Source organism: Eretmochelys imbricata, chromosome 12 (genome assembly GCF_965152235.1).
Source record: "Eretmochelys imbricata isolate rEreImb1 chromosome 12, rEreImb1.hap1, whole genome shotgun sequence".
NCBI lineage: Eukaryota > Metazoa > Chordata > Testudines > Cheloniidae > Eretmochelys > Eretmochelys imbricata.
Window position 1 is genome coordinate 2,233,635 of NC_135583.1, and position 17,325 is coordinate 2,250,959.

At 44.3% G+C, this 17,325-nt stretch overlaps 1 protein-coding gene across 2 annotated transcripts in view; it reads left to right on the top strand.

The window, feature by feature from the left end:
* The window catches only part of GLG1 (golgi glycoprotein 1), a 187,663-nt gene extending 172,246 nt beyond the window's left edge, over positions 1-15,417 (top strand). For both annotated transcript variants that reach the window (XM_077831194.1, XM_077831196.1), the window contains 4 exons: positions 3,986-4,093; positions 4,811-4,931; positions 6,762-6,868; positions 9,438-15,417. In XM_077831194.1, the coding sequence (XP_077687320.1) occupies positions 3,986-4,093; positions 4,811-4,931; positions 6,762-6,868; positions 9,438-9,605 (504 nt within the window). In that variant the 3' untranslated portion in view covers positions 9,606-15,417. The remainder of the gene's footprint in view (positions 1-3,985; positions 4,094-4,810; positions 4,932-6,761; positions 6,869-9,437) is intronic.
* The last annotated feature ends 1,908 nt before the right edge of the window (positions 15,418-17,325 follow it).

A 17,325-nucleotide genomic window follows, 5' to 3' on the forward strand; every position in this document is an offset into this window, starting at 1 on the left:
CTTATATCCATCCATGACAGTACTCCAGTCATGTGAGTTATCCCACCAAGTCTGTTATTCCAATCACATCATAATTCCTTCACTTTGCCAGGACTTCCAGTTCTCCCTGCTTGTTTCCCAGGCTTTGTGCATTTGTGTATAGGCACTTGAGGTAACTCGCTGATCGTCCCTCTTTCTCAATATGAGGCAGGAGCCCTCCCCTCTCACACGCTCCTGCTCCTGCTCCCTCCCGGTATCCCACTTCCCCACTTACCTCAGGGCTTTGGTCTCCTTCCCCCCGGTGAACCTAGTTTAAAGCCCTCCTCACTAGGTTAGCCAGCCAGCTTGCAAAGATGCTTTTCCCTCTCTTCGTTAGGTGGAGCCCGTCTCTGCCTAGCACTCCTTCTTGGAACACCATCCCATGGTCAAAGAATCCAAAGCCTTCTCTCCGACACCACCTGCGTAGCCATTCGTCAACTTCCACGGTTCGACGGTCTCTACCCCGGCCTTTTCCTTCCACGGGGAGGATGGACGAGAACACCACTTGTGCCTCAAACTCCTTTATCCTTCTTCCCAGAGCCACGTAGTCCGCAGTGATCCGCTCAAGGTCATTCTTGGCAGTATCTTTGGTGCCTACGTGGAGAAGCAGGAAGGGATAGCCATCGGGGGCTTGATGAGTCTTGGCAGTCTCTCCATCACATCGCGAATCTTAGCTCCTGGTAAGCAGCAGACTTCTCGGTTTTCCCGGTCGGGGCGGCAGATAAATGACTCAGTCCCCCTGAGGAGAGAGTCCCCGACCACCACCGCCCGCCTCTTTCTCTTGGGAGCGGTGGTCGTGGAACCCCCAACCCTAGGACAGTGCATCTCTTGCCTTCCAGTCAGCGGATCCTCCTTCTGCTCCCTTCCCTCAGACGTATCATCTGGTCCACTCTCCGCATTAGTACCTGTGGAGAGAACATGAAAACGGTTACTTATCTGTATCTGCGTTGCTGATACATGGACGTTCCCCTTTTTTCTTCTGGAGGTCACATGATGCCAAATTTCTTCACCATCCTCCTGTCCCCGATGTGCAGCCTGCTCTGAATCTTCAGAACCTTGTGCCCGTAGAAGCATATCCTGACTTCTGTCCAGGAAATCTTCAGTTTCTCTTATGCAACGCAGGGTCAATACCTGTTGCTCCAGACCTTGAACCTTCTCTTCCAATATGGAGACCAGCTTGTACTTTGTACAGACAAAGTCGCTTCTGTCCTGTGGAAGAAAGACAAACATAGCACATCCAGTGCAGGTCACAACAGCTGAACACCCCCCATCCATATTACCTTCCTTCTATGAGCTTCGTCAGGAGTTGTAGTAATTACTCAAAAAGAAAAGGAGTACTTGTGGCACCTTAGATACTAACCAATTTATTTGAGCATAAGCTTTCGTGAGCTACAGAGAATTACTCAGAGAATCCGGCAAGATGTAAGCCTCAGTGGGCTCTCCCCAGGTGAACTCCCAGGCAAACTCCTTCTCTTAGCTGCTCAGCTGGTTCGCAGTTGACTGGCTTTTTATACAGTCAGGTCCACTTAAGGTTCACCTGGAACAAAGCACTCCCAGTTCCCACCCTTTTCAAACAACCAATCAAGCACACGGTCAAACTGTCCTCACAACAAACACTCAGATACAAACAAACACTCAGATACTCACAACAAACAAACACTCAGATACTCACCAACACAGCCACCTGTAAGCAAGGACTGGCCTGTTTCCCATGAGTGATGGGTCGTCCTTCAGGATAGGTTGTAGATCCTTTGATGCGTTGGAGAGGTTTTAGTTGGGGGCTGAAGGTGATGGCTAGTGGCGTTCTGTTATTTTCTTTGTTGGGCCTGTCCTGTAGTAGGTGACTTCTGGGTACTCTTCTGGCTCTGTAACTGGAGTTCTTCAAGGTGTGTGGTCCCTCTCTGTAGTCCACCACCCACCCTCCTTCCCCTCTACTTTTGATTCTTATCTTAAGGGTAGTCACTGTAGAGGAGTAACTGAAGAGACGGTCGGTCTGCATCTCCCCTGATGCCCTTGGCTGAGACCATAAGGAGGGGCAGGGCACAGACCAATGGATACTGCTAACAAAAAATCTTCTGGTCTCAAGCACATGGAGCATATGGTGAAATTACACAGAACGGTAACACATCTCAAAGCATTACTGTACAGGGGGAGTAACTTTGTTTTTTGTGAAGTTATCTGTGTACGATACATTTGGACAACAGCACTCATTTCTTAGTATACCCCAAAATCGAAGTCCATTTCTCTTATGGATTGCAAACCTAGCAAGCATATTTTTGAGAAGATAAATCTTTGTTGGTTTCTTTAAACAAGAATGAATTAACCAAAAGTTCTGTTTCAGGGCACACTGCAAATATTTCTCTCTGCCTTCTCCAGCAGGTCCAGCAAAATCTGACCACAGGGTTTGCCCTTAAATGTAGCTGTATTACTAGGTCTTGAACGAACAAGAAAATTGTGGCTGTGTAAACACTGTTAGGCTACCATAAGGTGTTAAGAAATATCATGCTCTCCAGTCACGTATACACATCCTTCAGCAAAGGCTACTCTGTGGGTTTGGGATAAAACTGCAGATAAAGTGTTCTTTTGTTTTTTCCCCTCACCAGTGACACCCATTGCAAATTATCCAGGTCTGAATTCAAATTACAAACCAAAGGGCTTTAACAGTTGGGAGAACCGTGGAATGCCTACAGTTGGCCAGTTATTCACTGAAGAAATGTTTCTAACTTATTTAGAAATCAAAACTAACTTTGATCGGTCCACTCTCCGATGGCACTAGTACTTTCAAGTTAGGCATAGTTTCTCAACTTCCTAGAAAAGCTTTTTCTATAGAAAGCTAACTTTAATAGAAGTGATGGTGTCTGATGAATTAGGAAACAAAAAAAGGATTGCTAAATTATCAATTTTTGCAGACAAAAAAAAAGCGCCATATATGACATGCTGAGAAAAGAATCTGGGTAGACAAATTACCCTGAGGAATGAACTTTGATCTGGAAAAGGATCAGCAGCATTAGCGTGTAGCATGATAAAGAAGATTTCTGAGATGGTGCTTCACACCTTTCAGGTTAAAAAATAGAGAGATTGCATGGGGATGGATGTTGGAAATGTTGTGGTGATAGAGGAGATTTTATCCATATGCAGTGGACATGTCCAGTCAGAGATTATTGGGGTGCAGTTCGTAACCAAATATCACAAAATGGTTGGATATTTATTACCAAATGATCCTTTGGTAATCCTCCTGGGGCTTCCCAGCTGAAACGGTCACACAAGAGGAAATGAAGAATTAATTTCTTATCTGCTTGTAGATGCTGGGCTACTGAGAGAAAAATAGCCAACTATAGAGAAATGGTTCCAAAAAAAAAAAGGGAAGTGGTTGTTATGGAAAAATGAACACACCAATTATATACCCAGCAAAGTAGACAGAGGACAAATACTTAGATATTCAGTACTCAGAGTACTTTCACCTGCCAAACAAACCAGCACACCTGTCCAATATTTTTTTAATATGAACATTTGACACACCTGGTCTGTTAAATGTGTGTAATCTGAGATTCGCTCAGTTCCTAGGAAAAATGTGTATGGATGTTATAACACTGCTCACGCTGTAATAGGGGGATGCCTGTTAAACAGAGAGAGCTGGTGACTGTGTTCCTGTGTGTCTCTTTAAACAAAAACTCTCCGTTGTAAAGATCACTGTTTTGTTTCTGATATTTCCATGGCAAGGATTGGTAAATCTGTTAATCGCTAAATAAATAGTTTTAAAATAGTGGCTGTATTTGTGTGCAGCTTTTTTTACTTCAGAAATTCAGGGCTCCAAGTGAGGGATGGATGATAACACAGCTCAAGGCTTGCCCCCCAGCCATTGTATATAATCCTGCACTAACATGGCAGCATGCAAATGCCTTGAAAAACAAATCTGGTTCCTACTTTATTTCATTCATGTTGAAATCGGGATTTTCCCCCCAAACAGATCTCCAGGTTGTGTGCAGAAGAAGCAGCAGCCCAGGAACAGACAGGGCAGGTGGAGGAGTGCCTGAAAGTTAACCTGCTCAAAATTAAACCTGAGATGTGTAAAAAGGTAAAAAAAGGAAACGGTGCGTCTCCCAAACCAAATGGGCCTTAAAGGACAATTACTCCTCAAGTGTCAGATGAACAAACATGATTCGTTACAAGGCACAGACTAGGAACAGTGTGAAGCCAGAGCTATGTACACTTCTGTGCACAGCTGAGCCAGTGCACCTCATCCTGACCTGCAGCATCCTCGACCATTTCAGTCCTGGCTCTGAGATATCCCTCCCTGCCAGGGAACAGTAATCCCAGTAAGAAGTATGCCTTACTGTTCCAGTCCTGGATTCCCTCCTCACACACTCCCAGGGTACCTCAGTGCTGAGCTGCCTCCCACTCTTACTTCAACCCTAGGCCTCTTGGGCACAGATTGGCACTGGATCTGGCAAGGAGCTTTGTAAACTACCCCCATAGATCTATCACCTCACCTCAGTCCTGACCTGTTAGTCATGCCAAATTATTTGACTTCGTGTGATAGATTAGTGTGTGTATCTATTTAATTAATGGAATTATGCTGATCCATAAAGCAAGACCGCTGATCCACCCTGGAACAGCTTCAGTTCACTTATCCAGCAGCAGCATTGTCCTCTGTGATCCCTTATTTAAGAAGGTTAGGTAGCTCTAGGAACTATTAACCAGTATGGTTTGTGTTGCTTTCTTTTCCCTCTTTTAATGTGTAGCTGTAATGTGTAGGTTTCAGAGTAGCAGTGTAATAACCTTCCCTCCACAGGAGGTGCTCAACATGCTGAAGGAGAGCAAAGCAGACATATTCGTTGATCCAGTGCTTCACACAGCCTGTGCCCTAGACATCAAACACCACTGTGCAGCCATCCCACCCGGAAGAGGACGTCGTAAGTGTTGGCATGTCAGACTGCGTGAGATCTCCCAGCTCCTGGAGTGACCTAAAACTGGGGTCTTTCTTGAATGACTTGAGGTCCTCTTAAACAGTAGATATTGCTTCCAGTTGTCGTGGCTGGTGAACAAGGAATACTGCCACTTGTATAGTATATGGGTGTCCTTCCTCTCTGTTCTTGGCTTCTTAGCTTGGAAATCTTTCCTTACATGGCCTGGTAAACGTTAAGCTAGTTCTGTTCTTTCTAATGCAGTTTGAAATTAACATACTATTTTTCTTGGAATAATGTTAATTTCTGCTACAGAATGAGAAATAGGTTAAAAACGTACTGCCGCATACCCTCCTTGGTACCAGGTGTCTTTGATGTTCCTTCACATTTCTCCTCAACAAAGGATGGACCTAGTGCTTGAAGTAAACCACTTTTCTAAATATATGTCACTCTGTCTAGTGCAGATGGGACACCTGACACAGGGCTTGTCTACACTTACCCAGGGGATTGACACATTGGCAGTCGATTTAGCTGGTCTAGTGAAGACCCGCTAGATCGACCGCAGATCGCTCTCCCGTTGACTCCTGTACTCCATCAGAACGAGAAGAGTAAGGGGAGTCGACGAGAGAGCATCCCCCATCGACATCATATAGTGTGTACCCCGCGATAAGTAGATATAAGCTACGTCAACTTGGGTTATGCTATTCATGTAATTCAAATTGCGTAGCTTAGATTGACTTAGATCAAAAAAGATATACTGGCATTGGAAAAGGTTCAGAAAAGGGCAACTAAAATGATTAGGGGTTTGGAATGGGTCCCATATGAGGAGAGATTAAAGAGGCTAGGACTTTTCAGCTTGGAAAAAAGGAGACTAAAGGGGGATGTGATAGAGGTCTATAAAATCATGAGTGGTCTGGAGAAAGTGAATAAGGAAAAGTTATTTACTTGTTCCCATAATATAAGAACGAGGGGCCACCAAATGAAATTAATGGGAAGTAGGTTTAAAACAAATAAAAGGAAGTTCTTCTTCACACAGCACACAGTCAACCTGTGGAATTCCTTGCCTGAGGAGGTTGTGAAGGCTAAGACTATAACAGGGTTTAAAAGAGAACTGGATAAATTCATGGAGGCTAAGTCCATTAATGGCTGTTAGCCAGGATGGGTAAGGAATGGTGTCCCTAGCCTCTGTTTGTCAGAGGGTGGAGATGGATAGCAGGAGAGAGAGATCACTTGATCATTACCTGTTAGGTTCTCTCCCTCTGGGGCACCTGGCATTGGCCACTGTCGACAGACAGGATACTGGGCTGGATGGACCTTTGGTCTGACCCAGTATGGCCGTTCTTATGGCATTCCCCTGTAGTGTAGACAAGGCCACAGGCTGCACAGACCCCAGGCAGATCCTTGTTTTGTGTTGAACTTCCTCTAAGTTCTTGGAGAAGACACACAGGATTTAGCATTCTTAAAATAATTTTAGTGAGCTGCTCTGTGAATCCTAAATATCCTGTCAGTTCAGCTGAGCTTAAGCCTTGGATACCTAAAGTTAACCCTTTAATCCCCCTCCATAGGTCAGCGTTCCTTGCCACTTAAATATCTGAAGTGAGACCTTAGCTGGGCTGCTAGCTCTGAGGGTTAAACAGAGGTTTCCTTCCAAACCAGTCTTGGGTTAAATTTCCCAACACTGATTCAGAGGAAGTTTGATGGATGGCTTGGCTGTACAACTTTGTAAACAGCCAACCAATGTTCGGAGGAATTGGAATGCACCTCCCAAGCACTCTGTATTGTGACCTTTCCCTGGGGCCAGTGTGTGTGTGTTGTGATACCATGTTCTCCATTTTGCAGAGATGTCTTGCCTAATGGAAGCTTTGGAAGACAAGCGTGTGAGGTTACAACCCGAATGTAAGAAACGCCTTAATGATCGGATTGAAATGTGGAGCTATGCTGCGAAGGTGAGGATGCAGGATGGGCTCTAAACGCCACCTGGCTTTTGGTTCCCCCCAAACTTTTCCCCGAAGCCCACTTGTGCCACTGCAATAGGCACTGTGACCCACTATTAATGCTTTTTGAGGAAAATATATTTATTTTAATTATTACACATACATATAAACTATAACACTGGAAATAAAAAATGTACATGTTTTCTTTTAATGTAAATTAATTGTAACGATAGAAATTCCTAGCAATACGCACTCAAAGAAATGCTTCAGGGTCTTTGAAACCAAGCATTTTAGTAAAACTACAATTTAAAAACATATTAAAAAATGTTGAGAGCAAAGTGTTGTGTTCAAAGAGGGAAACACACTGGACACGTGCACAGTGTGGAAAACTGAACAAGAAGCAACACCACAATGTTAACAAAATTCTTAAACACATTGTGTTTGTTTTTAAAACAAAATAATTGTGCAACTTTGAACACTATATTGTGTTTTCAATTTTTCAGTGTGAAAGACCCAATTCTCCTCTCTGCTAATTAGAAAAGAATAAAATATTGTAAATAAAAATATAAAATAACAGTTATTATAACACGCTGAAGCAATGGCTACTCCTCTGATCCAGTAAAGGAGAATCCAGACTTCGTGTGTGTCATCATATTTTCCTACCACTTAATTTATTTTTTTGGCTGGCTCTTTTTGCGTAGTTGTAGGTGATCTGGAGCTTTCATTATCTTCTCCATCAGTGCACCCTTCTTGTTTTCAAAAAATATATCAATCCATGTCAGATTGAAATACTGCTTGCCGTTTTTTACAGTTGTAAATTGCAGACTGTATGTACGTTGCAGTGAAACACAATGTTGTACTCACGAGAATTAAACTTGACATATTGCAGCTTGCTTTTTTAAAAATAGTTTTTCCCTATACTCTCTCTCCAACATATACAGCTCAACACGTTACACTCATATAGTTTTTACTTAGATTACATGAGTCACGTGGAGTGAAAGATTTACTAAGAGCTTGAGTAGAGAATGCAGTCGCGCTGGCGGACCACCCGGGGCTGTTTCACAGTCCACAGTTTGGGAACCCATGTTCGGAGACTGAGACATGGTTCTTGTGATTCAGACTGTTAGTGTCTTGTGAAGGAACTGGCAGGAGGGCAAGGTGGGGATTGTGCTTTCAACCATGGGAAGGCTAAAGAACAGATGTGCCTCAGTCCTGTGAAGTGACTGAGTGAATGCAATCAACTGTTATGCCTCTGTCAAGCAGAACAGTGGGAAAGGACAGTCTTTCTGCAGATCAAATGGTTTAACAAATACAAAATAGGGCTCACTTAATAAATGAGGTGGTAATGTAGAGTTCAGGCTTCTGCTTTGTTCCATTCTGATCTTGCTGTGCCTAGGTACTGCAGCATGTATTGTATATGTCAGGCTGAATTCAGAGTCCCATGCACACCAAGCCAAGTAAAGAACAAAGTTTTGACCTTAATTCAGTAAAATGGAAAGGACTGTAATGGTTGGATGTGTTCGCAGTCTTTAAACCAGTCCCAGCGCTGCGATCAGACCCTAACCCCAGGCCTTCTACCCTGGAGGCAGTGGTTTTGCCCTCTTAGTCTGTGTTGGCCCCAGTCTTCAGCTGGGCTCCTGAAAGTTCAGTCCCCTTCTGAGGGTTTACTGATGTCCAATTGTAGGCTCTTCCCCAGTGGCCTCTGGGGTGAAATCTGGACCCACCCACTACTCAGGGCCCAGCTGTCACTGATATCCTGCCCTTAGCTCAAGGCTCCTCTAAGCTCAAACCCAGTAGCTCTTCCATGCTCCCTAGTCCTGACTAGCTCTGGGCTGTCCATTGTGCTGCAATTCCTTCAGCCAGCCACACCATTCATGCTCCTCTAGCTCTAGCGAGGAACTGCACTCTCTGGTCTGGCTCTCTAGCTCCTTTTTATAGTGCCCTCCTGGGCCCTGATTGGCTGCTTCCCTTGCAACCACTCTAGCCTGCTTGGAGGACTTCTTCATTGCTCCTTATCTGGTATGAGAGTGGCAGGGCCCTGAGGCCTCCAGCAGGAGGCCTCTGGGCCTAGTCCACCCTATCACAAGGACCCTTAAGTTATTTATACAACCCCTTTCTCAGCATCTGGATTACTTGCCTAATAACACTGAAATCAAACTGCTCTCAGTGCCCCTCGGGACTAGTTCACAAGCAGAGCAAAAGGTGCCAACAGAGGAAGAGCTATGACAGTGGGAGGGGTGATGTGAATGGAAAGGCAGGGTGCTGGAGAGAGCTAGAGGAGGAGCTGGGATGTCTTTTGGGCATTTAGGAGCTTTAGAGCTTTGTGTCCCAGTTGATGAAGTCCATCTCCTACAGGCCTATTTGTATGTCCCAGCTCATGCGTGTTACATAATTGTGTACCAGGGAAAGTTCAGTTATAAAAAGAGAACATGCTGGATGCTTACAGGAGGCAAATGGGGAATTTACAAGTGTCCTTATCCAGCTCATAAAATAACATCATTCTCCATGTCGTTAGTTTCTCTGCAAAGACTGATGTGGAAACTGAAGTCCGGTTAATTATGTTTTTTGCCTTGCCCCCTAGGTTGCCCCAGCAGAAGGCTTTTCTGATCTTGCTATGCAAGTGATGACTTCTCCGTCCAAGAACTATATCCTGTCTGTTATCACAGTCGGCATCTGTGTACTCTTCCTGATGGGCCTCCTGTGCGGACGCATCACCAAGCGGGTGACACGAGAGCTCAAGGACAGGTAGAGCCTGGGTTGCCTGCTGAAGAAATGCCTGCCCAGTACCCAGTTTGTACAGCCCTCCTCTGTATAGTCTGCCCACCCGCCCCCTCTTGGGAGAGGAGAATAAAAAAGAATTGGAACAGCAGCAGGTGTCGGCTCAATTTTCCCATCTTGGATCTCATCCGTGGCATCTTCACCACCTTAAGAAAGAGTCGGCGTAGCCAGCAGCTTTTGTTACCCCTTTGTTAGCGGACTCCTGTTACCCGCCTGTAGATGAGTCTCTTTATTGTATTGTTGGACCTGCCGTCACCAAATCAGACTGATATGACCTGCAGCTCAAGCAGTTTTTAAGTAAATTTTTAAAGGAAGAAAAATATATAAGTACCAATCCTATGAGTTAGGCAGTTTCTTACTGGGACGTATTCATGCTCTGCAGCTGGGTAAAATTGAGGTAGGAAATTAGAAGGTAAATTGCATCACTCACCGCAGTTGGCCTTGTTTCGGACATCTTGCTCATCCTATTCCAAGCATCTTCAGGGCATAGTTTCAGAGTGCTAAGAATGTCAGTCAGTGGAGTCATCCTCCGAATGTCCTGTTTTTGTTACTGTGGGTTTTTTGTTTGGGAAGATGATGCCCTCCAATTCCCGTTTCCTCTGCCACTCACAGGATAAAATAAAATACTGGCCAGGATCAAAAACTCCAGTGGTCTGATATGCCATTTGAGCCATATAGCATATATTTGATTAGGCTAGGGAAAGGGTGTGGAAGTTATGCATAGAAGAGCCAGTCAGTGTAATGCATTGACAGCTGCACTGTACATACCCTGATTAACTAGCCTATTAACCTTCGTTCATCAAAGGCAATGCAGTTAAATTTTGTCAGTCCTTTATTTCTCCCTTCTGTTACCAAGCGAAGACACCCTGCCCCCTCGAATGAACTATTCAAAGATGGTCGGGTTGATACATTAACAACGCTCCATGTTGCCCAGTGATATTGAATGGGATTGAGATACTAATGTCTGTTTCAACAGAAGGATCATTTATGGGTTAGTGCAGTGATTCATCATTGACCTCTCTGAGTCTTAATTGCTTGAGTTACAGCATTAAAAATACAGTAAAATTTTCAAACCTCTAAAACACTGCTTTATATAGATGGAATTTGGCATCTAGTGATGTAGGTCAGAAGTGCTGGCTCTAAATGCCAAGCAGGAGAGAATTCTGATAGTGTGAGGTGAAGGACAGACATGTTGATCTTTAAGGGGAAGCTTTGTTGTCACCCACTGATGTGCGCACATAAGCTCTAGTCACATTTCCAGAACTTGGTTCCCAGCCCCATTGCCCAGCTCAAGGGAGGTGTTTTGTAGAAACACCTTTAGCTGTGGTAACTGCTTACCATCTTCTTTGTTACACAAAGAGTGGAGGGAGTAGAGCCTCTTCTAGGCCTCTCTCTGTGGTTGGGACCTGCGATACACAGGTTGAGTGCGTGGTTCAAATATGGCAGTGCTGCACAAGAGTCAGCATGTACAGTAAGATATATATAGATATATATTTTATTAGCCTGTTAGATGTGTTCTCCTATGCGTGCTGGAATATAAATCATGTGCCTAACACTGTCCAACTAGGCTAATGCTTGGTCCATAATTTTCTTTTCCTGCTCCCTGTTGTTGCATTGCTAAGTAATTTCTGAAATTTCCAGTGTTATGTATTGATCTGATACAAGATGGGAGCATTTCTGAATGTGGAGCAGCTGATTCTAATTATGCTATGTAAACACACTGATCTCTAAAAATACTGTGATTGCTTTTGCAAAATGCTAGAGAGGGGTGCAAAGTTATCTTCACCATGCCACTTTGAAGTTAGAAAATAAACTATTTTGAGACCCAGTCTTAGTAGTATGGTGATGACATACTAGAAAAGCTTATGTGAAAGACAATTGTTGTTGGTGTCTGGAGTCGAACCATGAGAGCCAAGGGACTATAAAGACTGGACAGGGAATAATGGGAGAACCTGAGCAGTGGAGCAGGTTCCATAGAAGAGATCTGTCATCTTGCTTGATGTGCTGTAGGTTTCCAAGCGGATGACATGTAAGTCATCCTTGGAACAGAAATGGAGCCTAAATTACTTCCCCCACCTTCATTGCCCAATGCTACTTGTGTGGTTTCCCTGATTCTGCATGAGTGAATGGAGCTGAGGGCCAAGAAGGCGATGGCAGATCACATCACTTGCTTGAAGCATAAAAGGGTGTGGGTGACACACAAGTATGCGTGTGGCAGTTGCAAAATCACATGGTTTCACCTCTCACTCGAAGCAAGTGTCGTTGCAACACTTTCTAACTGTCAAGGCTGCAGGTCAGACAGATGGAATGGATTCAAAGTGCAGAAGGAGGGGGAACACGATTGTACCTTCTCCCCAATGCAGTCTTGCTTGTTTGGCAATCCTAGTGCTGCCTACATTTTGCTACGGCAAAATTGAATTGGCGTCCAGAGACTTCATATTTGTGAGGGAGCATTAGCTACCTGTTTAACTTGAAGAACCTAACTGAGGAGGTGTAAAATACATTGACTAGCATCTGCTGGTGAACCCCAAATTTAATTATAGTGAAATACCGTAGATGTTTTGTCAGCCATGGTTCTGGCTGTGTATCTTGGTGTGGGAAGAAGGGAAATGCTGTTTTACTTTCCAACTTAAGTTTTGTATTGGAGTAGGGTAGAACATGGGAAGACTTGATTTCCTGCATTTTCCATTGCAGTAGACGTAAGGAATGCTAAAGGCAAAAGACTAGTCAGCTGTGTAGTGTAGAGGGTAAGAACAGAGCCCTAGATGGTAAAGAAGACATTGTTCTGTGGAATACAGGGTCTCTTCCTGAGTCCTCTTCTAGCCAATCTCTGTATGTGTGTGTGTTCAACTTGAATGCAGTATTGTCTCATTGCTTTAACCAGCTGCAGTCATCATCCCTGCTCCTGCGTAGTGCTGAGACCTTCCTCTTATCCAGGTGCGTCTATTGCTACCTGATTGTTCCATTGGTGTGAAGCCTTCACGAAGCAAACTCCAAGCAGCAAGCGCACTTTCTGGGTATTGCATTGAGCATCTGCAGTCTCCCTGGTGGTTGCCTTCAAAATTTCATCCTGGGACGTAGTTTCAGATGTTGGTGGACAATGGAGCTGCTGTCAATGGGGGAGCGGGGGAAGGGGTTTAATGAAGCAGGAAGGTGTGACATGATGTATGTTTCTGTGTGGTCACCTTCTGTAATGGCGTGGTCAGAAGTGCAATAACGCACAGGCCCAGGGGTCCTGTTGCAATTACAAAAGGGAATAAAATAAAATCAAGAGAGACCCATTTCTTGCAGGGAACTGACATGGTTAGGCCTGGGCAAAGAGAACTTTGTCACTGGCTGCCACAGTTTTAGCCATTTCATAATCATTAAGATTTACACCCAATTCACCGCCTTCCAGATGGGACCCCCTAACATATTGCATGCTAAACACAATAATTCTGGCATAGGAGCATCTTTTTAGGGAGACTAGAAATATTCCAGTGCAGTGTGTTAGAAATGCCATCCTAGCCATCATAGCATGTAAGGACCTGTGCATCTAGAGAAGGCCTCTAGAAAAAACACAACAAAATAACCAATATTGTTCTAAATATATCCTGATTGCTGAGCACCTGCCCCTTGGATCTCTAATGCAAACACTTGCTCACTGTGTGCCAGTAAATGCCCATAGCGGATGGTCATTCCCTATAGCAGGAAGGGAGAGGGAAATACACAGTTGTAAAATGCACTACTGCCTTCTTGAATTTAGGGAAACTTTTTATTTTGATTTAATGAGAACATTAGAAATACTTGGAATCAACCATTTCAAAGGGGACAGATCTGAGGCTTCCTTGCCACTTCCCTACTCTTAGCCCTAATGTTCATCATTCCCCTCCAGCATTGACTTAACTGTCTCCCCTCAGTTCAGGGAGCCTGCTATCCATTTCATGGCGTATACTGTAAATGTATGTCCTTCCTATGGCTAAGCATTCCTTCTTGGGGGCTTGTTCTAGATATTGTAGAGCTCATGCTCCTGGGAATGGCTTGACTGGAATATCCAAGAGGGGAAATAACTCCTAGTAAGGAATGGTGCTTCTGTACACCCTGCCTTCCTCTTCTGCTCAGATGCCTAATGGTACATTCAGAGCTTATTCTCACCAGTCAAGATCATGTGTCCGAATAACATGGGAAGGATTGTGCGTCCCATGCACGTGCATCTCAGTACTTCACTCTGGCTAGCCAGGTGGTGGTTGCTTGCGTGTTCTTGTAACAAAATAGCCTTATTCATTGTTTACTAATGGGTCAAATCCAAGTCTTTCGATTTTTCTTTTTTGTTGCCTTTTGGTTAGCTCTGTCCCTGAGTTTTCATGCCTCCCAGAAAAATCACTTTTCATATGCAGGTGGCTGCAATAAGGATGAGGCCAGGAGCAGCATTCCTTCTCATGCTTCACACAAAACTTGTGTCCTTCCTCCTCTGCTGCCGCAGAAAGGGCAGAAAGGCTGAAAGACCCTACTGAAGTTAGAATAATACTCTGCAAGTTCCACATGTGAGGATTCCTTCCAGAGTCTGGCACGTGTGATCCATGCAAACATGGTGATCTTGGCCCTGAGTGAGACTCTTGTGAGCATGCTCTGTGAAGATGCACTATATACTGGGGAGGGCTGAGCAGGGCAGCATGCAGTTAACATGCAGTTACTGTTAGCAAAGAAGTTGCTTTTCTTTGCAGTGGATGAACGGGGAGAAGCTGGAAGAAAATGTGATGTGCAAACTCGGTGCCAGAGGCGGTAAGCTCTGGTTTATCACATTCAGGTGAATGTGCTTAACTTGGATAATTTCTGTGAATGCAGACTGTTTAGTTCAGAAAGAATGTAGTTGTCTGACTCTTTTTTTGCCAGCTTTTGGTTTTCAAAGTTAATTTTGAGTTCAGTGTGAGATGAGAGCAGGTCAACTAGCTTTTTCCCCCTATTAAAATACTTGGGAGTAGATCTATAAACTGTTCGTGATTTGACTAAACCAATGAGGTTTTTTACAACAGGGTCATGGAGAGAAGCGCAGCTCCCAACCATGTACTGTTGCTTTCCAGCTTCTGAGGGTAAGGAGAGGGGCCAGCCTAGGTTTTCAGCCTAATAAAGAGCCGCTGTGTTGGGTCCCGTTCACAGTGTGTGCTCTAATTCACAGCAAAGGCTCGTCTGAGTGGGAGAGGAGAGTACTAACTGGTACAGCCAAGATCTAAATCTGGTAAATTGGTACAGCTGCTTTTCTCTTGCACTGTTGGGCCTGCAGAACCTGTCTGTAAGGGCGGGGGAGCAGTATTCTGCCTTCTTTACTGGATTGAAGCAGCCTGTGTGACGACCGTTTCCAATAACAAACTGTTTATTTTGATTTTGTAATTGATTGAAAGCAAAAGATCTGTGTTCTAGGGTAGGTCACTGAAATGCCAGAGTGCAAAGAGATTGGATGTTTGTATAAGGGGAGACATGTTAACACAGGCACAGGGAAGGGTCTCTAAATAGTATGCAGGGATAATATTGTGAGCCTCCCCAAGTACAATGTACAAAACAGACCCAAGCAAGAAATCATAGACTGTACAGCAAAAACTGTTCGAACTTAGTCCTTTTTTTAACGTAACATTAACAAGACTCTTTGTAAATTGTTTTCCTTTCTGTGTATAAAATCCTGGCAGTTTCTTGTTTTTTACATGTTCATTCTGTGTAATTTTGAGATGTTACTGAGATTCTGGACATAATGTGCTTTTTTTCTGTACAGATGAAATGGGAGAATTTAATAAAAAATGAGTCTGCAGGTTTTTACTTGTTTGATCTTTGTTGATTGTGAATTAAAAGAGATTCACCCACAGCTTTTCCAGAGTGGAGCTTTCTGAAGCTGATCCTGATGGTTTGATTTCTTTTAATTGTTTTACTGACTATCCAACAGAGTTCCATACCAAACAACTACCAAGAGAGACCAAACAGAATTTGGCCACTTATTTTTAAAAATTCTGACCGGACTGCCCTAGGCCAGATTTCAAGTGGTGTCCTAGAGATGAAAGGCTTCCTAGCCCATTACTAATCTCCTGCCTGTTACACTTCAGGGGATTCTCTTTAAAGACTGCTGATTTTTTTTTTACAGATATTTTCAAAGTGCTCCTCCCAATAGATCAAATGCATGCCCGTTTGATTCCCTTATTTCAACTCCACTATCTGTGCTTACAAGAACACTAATCAGCTCCTCAGTTAGTTTAAGAGTGGACTATGCACATCATCCCCAAACCCTCCACCCTCTGCTGGTATCCAAAAATTGCTACAGCTCTGAATGCCATAAGTGATGACTTAATTGCGCATTGAAGGGCCATAGAAAGCCACATGCTGTGAGCACACACTTAAGCTGAGTTTGGTTTGGGGATGTTATGCTCATGCGAACCTCACCAAGTGCAGCATGTCTCAATGGAACCAATCATAGAATATCAGGGTGGGAAGGGACCTCAGGAGGTCATCTAGTCCAACCCCCTGCTCAAAGCAGGACCAATCCCCAATTAAATCATCCCAGCCAGGGCTTTGTCAAGCCTGACCTTAAAAACTTCTAAGGAAGGAGATTCCCCCACCTCCCTAGGTAATGCATTCCAGTGTTTCACCACCCTCCTGGTCAAAAAGTTTTTCCTAATATCCAACCTAAACCTACCCCACTGCAACTTGAGACCATTACTCCTTGTCCTGTCATCTGCTACCACTGAGAATAGTCTAGAGCCATCCTTTTTGGAACCCCCTTTCAGGTAGTTGAAAGCAGCTATCAAATCCCCCCTCATTCTTCTCTTCTGTAGACTAAACATCCCCAGTTCCCTCAGCCTGTCCTCATAAGTCATGTGTTCCAGTCCCCTCATCATTTTTGTTGCCCTCCGCTGGACTCTTTCCAATTTTTCCACATCCTTCTTGTAGTGTGGGGCCCAAAACTGGACACGGTACTCCAGATGAGGCCTCACCAATGTTGAATAGAAGGGGAACGATCACATCCCTCGATCTTCTGGCAATGCCCCTACTTATACATCCCAAAATGCCATTGGCCTTCTTGGCAACAAGAACACACTGTTGACTCATATCCAGCTTCTCGTCCACTGTAACCCCTAGGTCCTTTTCTGCAGAACTGCTACCGAGCCATTCGGTCCCTAGTCTGTAGCGGTGCATGGGATTCTTCCATCCTAAGTGCAGGACTCTGCACTTGTCCTTGTTAAACCTCATCAGATTTCTTATGGCCCAATCCTCCAATTTGTCTAGGTCCCTCTGCATCCTATCCCTACCCTCCAGCGTATCTACCACTCCTCCCACTTTAGTGTCATCTGCAAACTTGCTGAGAGTGCAATCCACACCATCCTCCATTTATGAAGATATTGAACAAAACCGGCCCCAGGACTGACCCTTGGGGCATTCCACTTGATACCAGCTGCCAACTAGATATGGAGCCATTGATCACTACCCGTTGAGCCCGACAATCTAGCCAACTTTCTATCCACCTTATAGTCCATTCATCCAGCCTATACTTCTTTAACTTGCTGGCAAGAATACTGTGGGAGACCGTGTCAAAAGCTTTGCTAAAGTCAAGGAACAACACGTCCACTGCTTTCCCTTCATCCACAGAACCAGTTATCTCATCATAGAAGGCAATTAGATTAGTCAGGCATGACTTTAGAAGGCAATTAGATTAGTCAGGCATGACTTGCCCT